This window comes from Zea mays, chromosome 4 (assembly GCF_902167145.1).
Source record: "Zea mays cultivar B73 chromosome 4, Zm-B73-REFERENCE-NAM-5.0, whole genome shotgun sequence".
NCBI classification, from domain to species: Eukaryota; Viridiplantae; Streptophyta; class Magnoliopsida; order Poales; family Poaceae; genus Zea; species Zea mays.
Genome location: NC_050099.1, coordinates 15,352,793 through 15,367,627, shown reverse-complemented (window position 1 = coordinate 15,367,627; position 14,835 = coordinate 15,352,793). Strand labels below are relative to the sequence as shown.

Below are 14,835 nucleotides of genomic sequence, written 5' to 3'. Positions count from 1 at the left end.
GGAATGTCCGCTTCGGTTTGGCAACAGATGGTTTCTCACCATTCAATCTAACTGCAACGTCGTACTCATGTTGGCTCGTCTTTGCTGTTCCATACAACCTTCCACCAGCTCTTTGCATGAAATATGAATTTATTTTCTTGTGTCTTGTAATACCTGGTCCGGATCATCCTGGAACAAAGATCGATGTGATGATGAGACCCCTGATTGAAGAATTGAAAATTTTGTGGGAAGGAGTCGAGGCGTACGATTGTTACAAGAAACAGAAGTTCAACCTGAGAGCCGCGTTTTTATGGTCTATTCATGATTTTATGGCTTATGGTATCTTTGCTGGATGGAGTTGTCATGGGATTTTGACATGTCCTATATGCGTTGAAGACACTTTATGCTTTCGACTAAAGTTTGGTGGAAAGATATGTTACTTCGATTGCCATAGATGTTTTTTGCCAGAGGATCACCCATTCAGGTTCGATAGGAACGCTTTTAAAAAGGACACGATTGTGACGAGGGGACCACCCAAGCGTCTAAGTGGTCCAGAGATTCTCGCGAGACTTAATGATTTGAAACTAAACGAACATGGAAATCGTTTTGAAGGTTATGGAACCGAGCATAATTGGACTCACAAATGTGGTCTATGGGAACTCCCTTATATGAAAGCCTTGATTCTAATGCATAACATTGATGTCATGCACCAGGAACGAAATATGGGTGAAAGCATTATCAGCACTTGCATGAATATCACCGACAAAACAAAAGACAACCCTAAGGCAAGGAAAGACTTGGCCTTAATCTGTAGAAGACCAACTATAGAGATAGGAGAGAATCAGAAGAAGCCACGTGCTCCTTTCAGTATTAAACCTAAAAGGAAGAAACAATTGATGAAATGGTTGAAAAACTTAAAGTTCCCAGATGGTTACGCCGCGGGCTTTAGACGGTCTGTGAATTTGAAGACGGGCAAGTTTTCTGGGTTGAAGAGTCATGACTACCACATAATAATGGAAAGACTCCTTCCTGTTATGTTTCGTGGTTTTGTAAAAAATGATGTCTGGAAAGCATTAGCGGAGCTAAGCTACTTTTATAGACATCTTTGTGCCAAAGAAATAAAGAAAGAGATGATGGAGAAGCTTGAGCAAGAAATACCGATTTTGGTATGCAAACTTGAAAAAATATTTCCACCAGGTTTCTTCAATCTGATGCAACATCTACTTGTTCACCTACCATACGAAGCTAAGGTAGGAGGTCCTGTGCAATATAGATGGATGTATCACATCGAAAGGACACTAAAAAAGCTACGTGCAATGGTTGGTAATAAGAGACGAGTTGAAGGGTGCATCGCTGAAGAATTCAAATACAAAGAGATAGCATCGTTCACGGGCCTGTACTTTGCAGAGGAACACAATGTCAATGCCCATACGTTGCGGTATCATGTCGACGAGCCCCCTATTAGTGATATTGAAATTTTTCAATGGAGGGGCAAAACTGTAGGACCCAGCACAACATACTGTTTCACCAACGACGAATGGAAGACTGCTTTACTTTACATGTATAACAACATGGAAGAGATGAGTCAGTTTCTCCTGTAAGTGTAAACTTTATTTTAGTCATTGCCGCTAGAATTTTTGTTGTGATACTAAAAGGTTTGTTTCCTTGTACTAACAGGGAATTTGATTCTCAAAATTGCATCTCTGGCTGTGAACGTGACCAGATTCGTCGAGAGGGAAAAGATGGGGGACTTAATTTCTTGTGTTGGTTTCGAGATTATGTAGATAAAAATGACAATATACACCCGGACCTTCGACAATTATCCCTAGGAGCAGTAACTGGCAGACGTTATGGTCGGTATGATGTCAATGGTTTTAGATTCCGTTCCACAAGGTTCGAAGATGATCATCCTCTAGCAGCCACGACAAACTCCGGAGTTGTAACTAGAGCTGTCGATGATGAAGGGAAGGTGACTAATTATTATGGAGTCATTAATGATATAATCGAGTACAAGTTTTTTGGAGATAAACAACTCAAAGTGGTGTTCTTCGATTGTGATTGGTTTTCTCCAAGTACAACGCGAGAAAATCAATATGGCATGGTGGAAGTCAAACACAACGATAGATTAAAAGGCCACGACACTATAATCCTTGCCCACCAATGCGAGCAGGTGTATTATATGACATATCCATCTAAGAAAAACGGTTTGGTTGATTGGAGGGTAGTGTACAAAGTTAATCCGCGTGAACGACTATATGCTCCTGGTGATGCTGGTTATGTTGAAAGTCAAATCGAGCAGGAAGTGGGGGCTGCTGAGATTTTCCAAGACGAAGAACTTACAAGCACGTTTAATGTACAAACTGAAATGTTGGAAGAATCTTTATTAGGCGATCAAAATGATGTAGAGGTTCCTCCAAAAAGAAAACGAGTGACGAGAAAGAAGAAAGCTACTTGGCGTCCATTAAATCGACGAAAGCAACTAGATCCTGATTTTGATTACGATTACGATTGACGAGTATGGATCATGATTTTATTGCATATTTTATGATTTTATTGCATATTTTATTATTTTATTGTCGATTTATGTACTAACTTGTTTTTGTTAAAATAGGATGTCAAAGAAAATGAAGTCTTTAGCTCGTAGTTTGCTTGGGTCAAGGAGTAGCTCGAGGAGCAGCTCGAGGGGTGAGGATTCAGTTTTTCAGGGCACAGGTTCTACCATGAGCAGACGGAGAGCGCTGGCAGAACATTTGCCTCCACAAGATGTAAGTTAGTTGTTAAATTACATTATTTGAGTTACTTAATATTGTATGATGTAAGCTATTTGTTTCATAGGATGCTGAAATTGAGGAACCAGTGGTAGAGGATCATGCAAGAGATGATGTTGAAGATGATGGTGGAGATAATGTGGGAGATGATGCTGGAGACAACGCTGGTGGGGATTCTGGGGCTGGGGATTCTGGGGCTGGTGGAGATTCTGCAGCTGGGTCTGGAACTTCTCGAGTTAAGAGAACGAGGAAGCTGCATTTTGTTGGACCACCTCCAGAGCTTCCACCCGAATCTCGGGTTGTGATAAAGCCTAGTGGAAAGTGAGTGACATATCTTTGCTTAAATGTTATTGAAAGTTATGTTTTAATTTCTACATTGATTTCTGTTTGCAGGACTTGGATCGACGACTCGTTCACAGGCACAAGACACTACAGGCAGGTGAACATGGTTCTTGGTAATCTTGTTCGTCTGCACTGGCCTGGTCTTGTGACTTTGCCTACTGGCGAGTCTGTCCCCGCCACCACTTGGGAGCATTATCGCTATGGTGTCTGTAGAACGTTTGACAACACACAGGCACTAGTTTGGGATGCATTCTGGGTATGACTTGTTTATACTATTTTAGTTATTCCATATATGTTTGCTTTTATGATAACACTATGGTTTTTGCAGAAACGGTACAAGTTGCCGGACGATGGATCATATGATATGAACGCTCGTTACGTGTTTGAGTTTAACGCGAACGATGTCGTTGCAGATGCAATGTACTATGCACGAATTCAGGCTATAAAGGCATGGTACAGAGCAAATGTTGATGATCGACCGATGCCAAATACAAAGGTCGAGTGGTCATCAATTTACTTGACGGAGGAGCAATACCTAGAGGTAAACAGGTTGTTGCCTCTCATATCGCACAAAGCCATGTATTTGCTTGCTTTATTTAAAAAATTTCATGTAGGTGTCCGTGCCGTGGATGGCCACCCGATCAGACGGTTATCGGGCATTGTGCAGATGGGGGGCTTCCCCTGACTTTCGTGCCATTTCCGAAAGGAACAGGGGAAACCGTGGGACTGAGTCGTTCCACAACTACGGCGGTGATGGTCATGTGCGCTTGGCTAAGCGAATGGTAAGTCACAGTTTGTCGTAACTTTGAATCACATAGAAATGTGTCATTATAACTTTTATGTACAGGAAGTAAAATCCGGCCGTACGCCCACGGATGTGGAGGTGTATATGCAAGGGCATAGGGGTTCTGATCCTCAGAATCCTGATGTGTTATGCACTCAGACGGCCACCGACCGTCTAGTGAGTTTTTGATACTCTATTATGTGTGTTGATATTGTTTGCAAGGGCATAGGGGTTATGCACTTATATTTGATATTGTTTGCCTCCAGGCTTCGTATGGGCAGGAGATGGTTCAACGCCATGGGGAGGAGTACGATTGGAGGAGCCAACCAATCGACCCTCAGGCAGCCTATGCTAGCGCAGGAGGACAAGCCCATGGACGGTGAGATTATTTGATTTGGTTTTCAACTGAGCCATGAGTTACTATACTAAGTGCATGGTTCACTCTTGTAGGTTGGGTATTTTTGATTCTACGATTGATTCCAGAGAGCTGAGACGCCGTGGACGACAATCCACATCGTCGTCTTCACAGTCGTCCCGTTCACGATCAGCAGCCCATGAGATAGAGCTTGCAGTATTGCGTCAACAGGCAGAGTACCATCAATCAGTCTTGAGGGAACAATTGGAGTACCAGAGGCAACAATCTGAATACCAGAGACAACAAGCCGAGTACCAGAAGAAGAGGGACGAGTATTATGCAAGCCTCCAGGCCCAAAATCAAGCTCTTCTCTCGGTAAGTTGAAGTAACATTTTGTAGCTTATTTTGCAAAACACTTGATGTGTATCTTGTTTGTTCAACAATGACTTGTATATAATTTGTAGCAACTAGCCCAACAAGCGGGCGTCCCGATGCCGACATATGGGATGCCGCCTCCGGACTTTGCACTGCCAATGCCAATGTTGGCGCCTCCACCTCCGCCTCCGCCTCCGTCACAATTCCCTATGGTATGTACACATATGCGTGTGTGACATGTTCATAAATGTCTTATGTGTTTAAATGAACAACTGAGTGGTTACTATTTCATGTGCTTGTGTTATAGGGATTTCAGACACCACCCGCTTCAGTTGCCGCACCTGGAGATGGGTCTGGTCAGGACGACACAACAAATTCGTGGGTGAACACCATTTTCAACACGCAGAGTCCAGCCGGAGGAGGTGGCTACTCGAACCATCCAGACGATGGATATGATTGATGTGTCGTGATGTTTTTTTATGAAACACTTTGCAACATTTGTTTGTGAGACACAATTTCAGTTTGCAACAACCGTCGAACCTATATGTTGATGTTAAATTTGTGAATGTTAATATTTATGTGAGAATATTTGTGATTGTGAATACTTATTAGAATGTGTATATTTGTGATTGTGAATGTGAATTTGTATATGTGCATGAATCTGTTTTTGTTTTGTAAATGTCAGATTTTTTAAAAAACAGAATTTTGTGTAAATTCTGTAATTTGTTATGTCCGACGGCCTAATGGTAGCCGTCGGAAATAACAACGAGTTATGTCCGACAGCATTAACTGCCGTCGGACATAAGAGATGCTTATCTCCGACGGCCTAGTGGGAGCCGTCGGACTTAATTCTGTGGGGCCCACATCCCGACCGGTAAAACGGTTGGGATTTGTTATCTCCGACGGGCATAGGCAGCCGTCGGAGATAACTTATGTCCGACGGCAGCCGTCGGACATAGCACTATTTCCGACGAGTTATCTCCGACGGCTTAAAGCCGTCGGAGATAAGGCTTTACCGTCGGAAATAATCTATTTCCGACGGTTTATTCCTTATGTCCGACGGCTTTGGCCGTCGGACGTTTCTGCGTTTACTGTAGTGATATGTGGCGGGGTGATCGATCGATCGATCGAGTGGCAGAATGTCACGGGATCGGCCGGCCCGAACAACCAAATAAAGCAAACAGATTAGTTAATAAAACGTTTAGTTAGGAGAGACGACGCGATAGCTTAAATTTTGCTGGTGGCAAAGTGTACGTTTTACCATATATATATCTCACGCTGACAACGTGCGATCGTTAAACTTAATAATAAATTAAAGAGACGATGATACCCCGTAGATCGATCGAGATAGGTTGTTATCCGGTGCGGTGCGGTGCGGTGCAGTGTGCAGTGGTGGGCGCGACGTAGGTGGTGACCACGAGGGGATCGATAACGATGACTGTGTGTGATGATGATATCGTGCCGAGATATCGAGCGAAGGCGACGGCCATTAATTGCGATGAACGAAAACGAAGCTGGTGCTTTGTAACTGGACACCCGCCGTGCCGTGCATGCGCATGGCCGGCAAAATTGCTTGGGATGGATTTTAGATAGAGGTACGTTGTAAAGTACTCCCTCCGTTTCTTTTTATTTGTCGCTGGATAGTGCAATTTTGCACTATCCAGCGACAAATAAAAAGAAACGGAGGGAGTAGCTAATAATAGGCTGCATCCAGCAAAGTATGTATAGGACATGTTTGGGAACCGAATTGCTAATAAAACGTACGTGTAAAATCCAACGGTATTTAATCATACCTTTAGGGCTAGTTTGGAAACCTAATTTTTCCAATTAATTTCTATTTTCCCATGGAAAAATAAACTAATTTCACTTGAAAAAAATAAAAATCTCTTAGAAAAATATAGTTCCCAAACTAGCTCTTAACATTAATAAATAAGATTCTTAGCATTAATTAACTACATAATATGTCGATTAAGAATGTAGCTAGTACTACAATTAATTATTAGTACCGGCACTCAAGTCTCTTTCCGTGGTGGTGCGGTTTTTGCTTCTGAATGAATCAATCACCATAAGGCGACGGGGGACAGCGGCACAGGCGACCTTGCAAATGAAAACGAGGAGCGGGTGGTGGCACGATGACCAGTCCTCCGGCCGGTGACGTGGGGGCAGCCGGGTAAAGGCGACGCGAACTAACCGCGAAGCAAAAGCCCTGTCCAGTCCAGGAGACCAGGACTGGCCTCCCCGCGTGCATGCATGCACCTGCTTATTGCGGGCAACCACTGGTGTTAAACGAGAAATATACCACGTGTTTGGTTTCCCGGTGCAGATGTGCAGCCCCATCCAAGCCTGCATGGTGGGATACGGGACCTTACCCACATCTCCGCGGATGCAACCCATATCTCCTAAAATGGCTTTCTTTATATCCGTATGTGCAGTTCAGAGCTCCAACACACGGGCAACCAAATAGGTGCACTTCCTCGGTCAACATATGCCACGGACCTGGGCGTGTACACCTAAGAAACCAAACACACGGATAGTAAATATAACAATAGCAAATTAACGAGTAGTTTTCAAAGATCAATCGTCCGAACCAGACTACATAAACTAATTAAGGTTATGTTTGGTTGGACCTATAAGAAGGAATAGAAGAGAACGACTATATTTTTTATAATGTTTGGATTATAGTGAGTTTTTTTTTCCCATCCCTATCACGTTGTCATCAACGAGGAAGCGACGGCGCAGCGTAGGGCGCATATCAGTGTGGCAGTCCCCCAAAGGAGACAAACTTCTACGGCCATAGACCTGCAGACGGGGAACGAAAAGAATGGAACCGACGACTTGTACGAGTCTTGGCAGTTATGTGGATCCGGTTGTTCCTTGTCGATTCCACCATCTCTTCCTGTCTTCGCCAAAGAAGGCCACCGAATTGAATGGAGGATGCCATAGATGCGCCAGACAATGGGTGGTCCGCCATTGCGAACAGCTGCTCGTCACTGTGGGCTGAGGTCGTGGGGTCTACCCTCTCCAGTTCTCCGTGAGATCATGTACAAGCTGCCTGCGTTCCCCTTCCCCGGCCGTTGTGCGGCTGCCGCAAGAATGTGTTGTGTTATCCGCGGCCTCCAACAGCAACGGGGCCACATGCAATCTACGGAAACTAAAATTCGACACTATTGCAGCTATAATTTATACAGATAAAAATATTATATCAGAAATAGAAACCAGAATTAAATAAATCTAAATTAAGAGGGCTAAAATCTGCTACTTCCACGCGCTCGGCGCGCCCGCGTGGCCGTGCTGTTGTAGTTGAGAGCATGCACTACATCTGTGCCACGTTTCCGGGGTTTCCCGATCCTAATTCACTCGCGTGCTTTTGATCGCATCTGATGAATTCTCAAAATCTACAGACGTATACTCCATCGCCATGTACGCACGCATCCTTTTCTAGCTTTTCTATACTGTTATAAATATATTTAGATACATATCTAAAACGAATTGTAATTTAGAATAAAGAATAGTAGGTTCTATTTACATTCACATATACGCTACAAATTGCTAAATCAACGCTTATCTATTCTAAGGGTGATTCCAGCAGCTCGTGCCAAGCATCACGGATGCTCCTTTTATTGGATTGCGAAACACTGTAGATTTCGTCGTGGACGCGGGCGCGAAGAAAGGGTGTCACATCCCTCTCTCTCCCCCCTACATATGGGTATCCTCTCTCTCTTCTCCTCTTGTTTTTCTCCCCTACATCTGTTCAACGTTATCCTAAACGGTAAACGGTAAACAATCAGTCATTCTCTGTTTAGAGTTTAATAGGTCTACACGAGCGTTAAAACAGACTGAAAAAATGGATTATACAGGATTAAACGGCATAAACAACCAATATAGTTAGCTACCGAGTAACGTTTAAACGACGTTTAAATGGTATAAACGACCGTTTGGGATAACACTGGTCTGCGTACCCTCTCTTTTGTCCCCTTGTTTTTTCCCGACCTGGTAATTACGATGAGTAAATAACTTTTCGATGAACCTGACTTAGACATGTAGAGTGGTGATTAATGTAGAGTCTTTTGAGGTGTTTAAAGGTGTTATTTGCAAAAAAAAAAAAAAAAAATCGTGGAGCCATCATCTCTCCGTGAAGAGACGCCCTCTGGCTCGTAACCCAAGTAGCAACAGACGCCTCACCTCACATGAACTGTACAAATTCGTCGTCCGTTCTATCGATCCGATATTGTACAAGCGCATTTATTTCTGTATTTATTAATAAATTAAATTTATAGACACTCTATTGTACAATAGAGTCTCTTAGCTATCTCTTGTGCTTGAAGAACCGTTTTGATGTCTCTCCATTTGTCATTAGCACGTAATCAGTCCACCATCACTAATTATTATATTACATACATATGACATACCTCACATGTCAACATTGACGTACGGTGAACAACTCAAACTTACAGTCAGGAAATCTTAAATAAAACACAAAAACGAGACATTATTTGTTCCAGTTAAGATAAGATGCAGCCAGCAGGAACCGAATAATATAGCATCACACGGATACGTTTATTAGGTATGTATGTGCCAACCAGACAAATAACACTCGATAGAGAAAGAAACGATGCGAGACAGTTGACATGCGGGGTTAAAAAATAAGAGGCAGTTCAGACAGACACAAGTCTTCGTGTTCGGTATACGATAATTGACCCATGTCCCGTATCAAACGTGGATTAAAAATAAACATCACGCTCGCAAGTCGGCACACGAGAGAGTAGATAAATACAAGTAACTTTTTCTCAATCAATGGCTAGCTCACCCATCAGCCCGCCGTCGCGTCGCCATTACTACCCCCCATCTTTATTATCTTAAAAACAAAAGGCGGCATCTCTCAACATCCGTAGCTAACAAATTGAAATATTATATACTAGTACTTGTAGTATTGTTGGGTTGCTAATCGAAATGCAAAAAAACAAAAAAAAAAAACACCAAGGACGAAAAGGCGTAGTAGTGTGTTGGCAGTGGCAGCGTCGCGAGCGATAAACGTAAACCCACCCCCCACCACACCACACCACTGTGTGCTTAGCAGCCAACCCAACCTAACCCGCCGGACACGTCAGTCTACCACCAGTTGTCACCTGTCCACTCCACTTCCGCGCCAACACGCACGCCGCACGGCAACACCCACCTGGTCCCCACGTCCCTCGTGGGCCCGGTAGGCGCCGCCGGCAGCCCGTGTCATCCCTGGGCCCTGGCTCCAGCCAGAGTTGGCGCGGCCGAAGCGTGTTGTCTGTCCTCCCGCCGCGCCAGCAGCACTGGGAGTGGGCGGTGGCGCATCGCTAGGCGCGCGCTACGTGTGCATCGGCCGCCACCACTCGTGTGCCCGCGGGCGCAAGCTGCTGCGTACGCGCAGACTGCCACGCGGGCCCCGCAACGTCGACCCCGGTCGTTACAACTCCCCGGCCCCTTTCTCTCCCGCGTGTACGCCTCTCCTCTTTCTCTTTCTCTCTCTACACACCGCTCTCTCTCTCTCTCTCTCTCTCTCTCTCTCAAACTCTCTGAAGCCACCGTGGAGCGGCAGGATGCCGGCGTGGTGGAAGAGCAAGGGCAGGAGCAAGTCTAGCAAGGCGGCCGGAGCGGCGGCGGCGGCGGCGGCGGACGAATCGATCGCGGCGGCCGCTGCCATCGGCGATGTGAAGGAGGAGAAGGGGAAGAAGAAGGCGAGCAGCTTCGACGAGGCGCTCCTCGCCAAGGGCGTCCGCGGGAAGCAGCAGCATGCGCCGGCGGCGGCGGGGGAGGGTATGGGGCTCCCGCTCCCGCTCCCGCGCCCGGCGTCCTTGCCGACGCCGCTGCCGTCCGCGTCCGCGTCGGCCTCCGCCTCGGCGTCGGCGTCCAGCGGCGGCGACTCCTCGCTGGGGTCCTCCACGTCCGACGACCAGCTGGATCTCGGGGTTTACAGGTGAGACATGGGGCAGCGCACGGCGCGGCGGTTGGTCCACCACCGGTGGCTTCTTTGGGTGGGTGGGTGGTTGGTTGGTTCACGGGGAAGCTAAAGTTGCGCCGTTTGGTGCTGTCCCCGTGCAGGATTTGGTGTAAAGCGCGCTCGTTTTTTTTGGGCCGCTAGTAATTAGCAGTTCCTGAACCTTATTATTATTTTTGGCTGCTGAATCTCCTTGTGGATGGATTCGCTTGGTTGCCCGTCCGATTGAATTCAAGGTGAACTGACGAGTGGGAGCCGTATGCTATATTCCCAAATGGGTTCGGGTGCCGAGATTTGTTTAACTCTCTGTGTTTGAAATATTTGATGTTTGCTTGTTTGATTTTTATTGGGCGACTTGGATTTTGGAGCTGCAATTTTCGATGTGTTATCTGCTAAATTTTGCATTCTCTGGGTATGCTTTAGTGCCCAGTTTAGAGCGTTGACCTTTTGCCTTCTGAAATTTGTCCAACCTGTAGACAAATAGTAACACGCTACTCTGAAATTCGGTCAGTTTTTTTTCTTCTAATGTACAAATTCCATCAGTTCGGAGGATTTCTGTGGCTATTTGAATTTTGGGGGAATTGCTCCAATTGATTTACGGATTCCATTATCCTATTACGACTTATACTATGCCTAAAACACTTCTGTTGATGATTGCTTCTGAAACGAGTTCATTCATCTTCTTACATTCGGGTGGACTTCTTTGATGGGCTCGGTTCTTCTAGTCTAATTACAGATATTAAAATATATATTTTGACACTTCGAAGCAATATTTAATCCAAAGATACCTCATTCATTGGAGACGTTTTTTGTTTGAGAAAAATATTCCCCCTTTTTCTGTATCCTTGCATGATTACAAAGTAGGAGGGAATAGTTGTCTAAGGAAATAATTGCGCTTCGATAGTAAAAAAAAATACTATTGATTGAGATACGACATCATGTAAAGGCAAAGTATCACTATTTGTTTATCGAAGACATGCATTTCTGAGAGTTGTTTCCTATGTCCGATTTCATAGGTTGTCAGAAACAAGCAGCACTCTTCTGGGCAGAACAGTAGCAATTGAATCCCGGAAACAAAGTCAGGTGCCAGCAGAGGGGACCATTTTCACCAATAATCAGGCTGTGGAGCATACCCGGTTGTCTGAAACATCAGTTTCCCCAAGGAAAGAATTTCGCCCTCAAAATTTGGATCTTGCAAATGATCGAACTACATACTGCCGTGGTCGGAGATCAACCGAAATCGTGTTCAGTACACAAGTGCCCACTTCTCCTCCTAGTTCAAGAGGACATCACTATCAAAATTCGCCTGTGCCATCAAGAACATTTGGGCAATGCCCTGCATCTCCTACTTCATGGCAGGATGATTCGCGAAGCTCAAGCTCACCCCAACCACTTCCTCTTCCTCCAGGTTCCCCATGCTTGCCTTCCTCTTCTCTACAGTGGAAGAAGGGGAAGTTGCTAGGTAGTGGGACGTTTGGGCAAGTATACATGGGATTCAACAGGTACTTGGCCTGATTTTGAAGCATTGTGTTTTTCTCACATTTTTTTGGATGAGTTATTGTATTCGTTTCGTTTTAACACCATACAAACTCATATTAGAAATATATGCTATGCAGTGAAGGTGGTCAAATGTGTGCAATTAAAGAGGTTAAGGTCATTTCAGATGATTCTAACTCAAAGGAGTCCCTCAGGCAGCTAAATCAGGTGATAATATACTACGGAAATATTGTAAATATTGGCATCAATGTTGTAGAAGAAACTGTATTGCTTTCTCGGACTGACACTAGTTGATATGTACAGGAAATCGTGCTGCTGAGTCAGCTGTCACATCCAAACATTGTTCAGTACTATGGCAGTGATTTGGTAATTACTGAATTAACAGTGATCTTCTAGGATTACATAATAATCATTCATAACACTCATAAGCAGTGCAATTACAACCTTGAAATTAAGCATTGATACAATGGTCATATTAATATGTGTGTTTTATGCTATAATGCAGTGCAATGAGACACTCTCGGTCTATCTCGAGTATGTTTCTGGGGGCTCTATCCATAAGTTGCTTCAAGAATATGGTCCGTTTGGGGAGGCAGTGCTTCGGAATTACACAGCACAAATCCTTTCTGGCCTTGCATACTTGCATGGGCGGAATACAGTGCATAGGTATTTGGCAGTCAATACCATCATCAATATATAAGATACAATTGTCTTTTATTCTTTCGTACCACATGCCAGTTTTAGCATCTTTACTTATTAACGGAAGTTTACTTATCTGACAGGGATATCAAAGGGGCAAACATACTTGTAGATCCTAATGGTGACATCAAGCTTGCTGATTTTGGTATGGCGAAACATGTAAGTGCTAAACTCTGTCAATCATCTCACAATTCAATAGTTAGCTGCCTGGCTTTCTTATCTTATGATTTTAATCAATAATCTGTTATGTGTACACAGATATCAGCATATACATCTATCAAATCCTTCAAAGGGAGCCCTTACTGGATGGCACCAGAGGTGAGGCTACTGAAGTTGAAGTATCTTGTTGATTCCCCCTAGTGAACAGAAACTAAAAGGCTTGAATTCTTTCTTTTCATGCCAAAATTCAGGTTATTATGAATAGCAATGGTTACAGCCTTTCAGTAGACATTTGGAGCCTTGGCTGCACCATTCTTGAGATGGCAACAGCAAAGCCTCCTTGGAGTCAGTATGAAGGGGTGAGTTATTGACTTAATGGATGCAATCATTTTTACATGCTTATCAATTATGATGACTATTCTTCCATTGATCATCTGCTAATATTTGGATGGATTTCACAGGTGGCAGCAATATTCAAAATTGGCAACAGCAAAGACATACCAGATATCCCAAATAATCTTTCTTCTGAGGCAAAAAGTTTCCTGAAACTCTGCTTGCAGCGTGATCCTGCTGCCCGCCCTACAGCTGCTCAGCTGATGGATCACCCTTTTGTCAAGGACCAGGCTACAGTCAGGAGTTCCAGGTCCAGTATCACAAGGGATATGTTTCCTAATTCAACTGACGGAAAAAACAGCAGGGTACGTCATCCACATACTGCCTCCGATTTTGGGACTAATATTATCAAATAGATGCCCCTTTATGAAATCGGCTTGTGTTCTGTATTAGAGCATGATAGAAGATATGCATGTATATATATACATGTAAAACTGTAAAGCTGATCACAATTTATTACGATTTGTCACACCGATCATATTCCAAGGTTCCATGTTCCTTCATGATTTCTTAATGGTGTGCTTTTTTCTCCAGGTGAAAATTGAAACTTCGTCATACAGAAGTTTATCTCCTTTAAGAGATCCTGATATCCTTGGAAGAAACTTGCCAGGACCAACATCCCCTATTCCTTCGACATCAAGTCGCAGGATCGCAGCATTGTATGTTCTCCTTCTGTCAGATTTATATCAATTTACATATTGTGAACTGTGTCTCAACCGATCTCTCTTTCGTCCAGGAACACATCCAATGTTCGGATGAACATGTCGCTGCCTGTCTCTCCCTGCTCTAGCCCGCTACGGCAGTACAGGCAGTCCAACCGAAGTTGCTTGCGCTCCCCTCCCCACCCAGCCTATTCAGCTGGAGCAGCCAACTACAATCCTATCAACAATGCACTCTACCCAACGCGACCAAGCAGCGGTCTCACAGATCCATGGCTCGAAATCTCTCAGGTGAAAACGCAAACTTTTGATTCTCCAAGAAGATTGTAGAGATTCCAAAAAGAAGCAATACTTTGTATACAGGCAGGGAAAGAAGTGTTTCATTATTTATGTTGTTAGAGAAACAAAGGAACACCTTTTTTTTTTTGTGTTTCGCCCTTTCTGTATGTATCTTTCACCCAGGATGCAGTTGCATCGCCTTTGTACAAATTCAGAGAAGAGCTAGTCAAAAAGAGTAGCATTTCAGATCGCACATCTATATGTTTTGTCCATATGGCTAGATTGTGCACAAGGTGTTAGAGAAAGGAGATTCATGGTAATTGAATCTGATGCATATGGAACACATCTCTGTATGCCAGTCTTCTCAACAACCAAGCTCCATAGATGACCTTGCAGCTCCAACACACCCTTTGCATCTTCGTTCTTTTTCTTAAACACAACACCTTAGCCATTGTGATTGGCACTTGACAGCATCACAGTTAGTCTTCGGCTCTTCGCGGCCTCCAAGACAAACCGGAAGATGCCAAGAGCGCGGCTCATGGCCCTGTTTGAAAATGCAGTTTTAAAATAATGTAGTT

At 44.2% G+C, this 14,835-nt stretch overlaps 2 protein-coding genes across 2 annotated transcripts; both read left to right on the top strand.

Annotated features, from left to right (window-relative positions):
* Positions 1–4,716: 4,716 nt before the first annotated feature.
* LOC118476882 (LOB domain-containing protein 13-like) lies at positions 4,717–5,194 on the top strand. Its single transcript, XM_035967197.1, has 2 exons — positions 4,717–4,815; positions 4,911–5,194. Exons 1-2 carry the CDS (start codon positions 4,720–4,722, stop codon positions 5,061–5,063), a joined length of 249 nt encoding a protein of 82 aa, XP_035823090.1. The 5' UTR covers positions 4,717–4,719; the 3' UTR covers positions 5,064–5,194.
* Positions 5,195–10,266: 5,072 nt separating this feature from the next.
* LOC100191795 (uncharacterized) lies at positions 10,267–14,601 on the top strand. The gene is made up of 11 exons (NM_001137220.1): positions 10,267–10,550; positions 11,588–12,073; positions 12,188–12,275; positions 12,372–12,434; positions 12,574–12,734; positions 12,851–12,926; positions 13,026–13,085; positions 13,178–13,285; positions 13,388–13,624; positions 13,854–13,978; positions 14,056–14,601. Exons 1-11 carry the CDS (start codon positions 10,393–10,395, stop codon positions 14,306–14,308), a joined length of 1,815 nt encoding a protein of 604 aa, NP_001130692.1. The 5' UTR covers positions 10,267–10,392; the 3' UTR covers positions 14,309–14,601.
* The last annotated feature ends 234 nt before the right edge of the window (positions 14,602–14,835 follow it).

Excerpts from the sequence above, each read along its gene's own strand:
- LOC118476882 (XM_035967197.1), top strand. The coding sequence starts at position 4,720 with ATGCCGACATATGGGATGCCGCCTCCGGACTTTGCACTGCCAATGCCA. Across the intron at positions 4,816-4,910 it reads CTCCGTCACAATTCCCTATG|GGATTTCAGACACCACCCGC; the intron begins GTATGTACACAT and ends CTTGTGTTATAG.
- LOC100191795 (NM_001137220.1), top strand. The coding sequence starts at position 10,393 with ATGGGGCTCCCGCTCCCGCTCCCGCGCCCGGCGTCCTTGCCGACGCCG. Across the intron at positions 10,551-11,587 it reads CTGGATCTCGGGGTTTACAG|GTTGTCAGAAACAAGCAGCA; the intron begins GTGAGACATGGG and ends CCGATTTCATAG. Across the intron at positions 12,735-12,850 it reads GGGCGGAATACAGTGCATAG|GGATATCAAAGGGGCAAACA; the intron begins GTATTTGGCAGT and ends CTTATCTGACAG.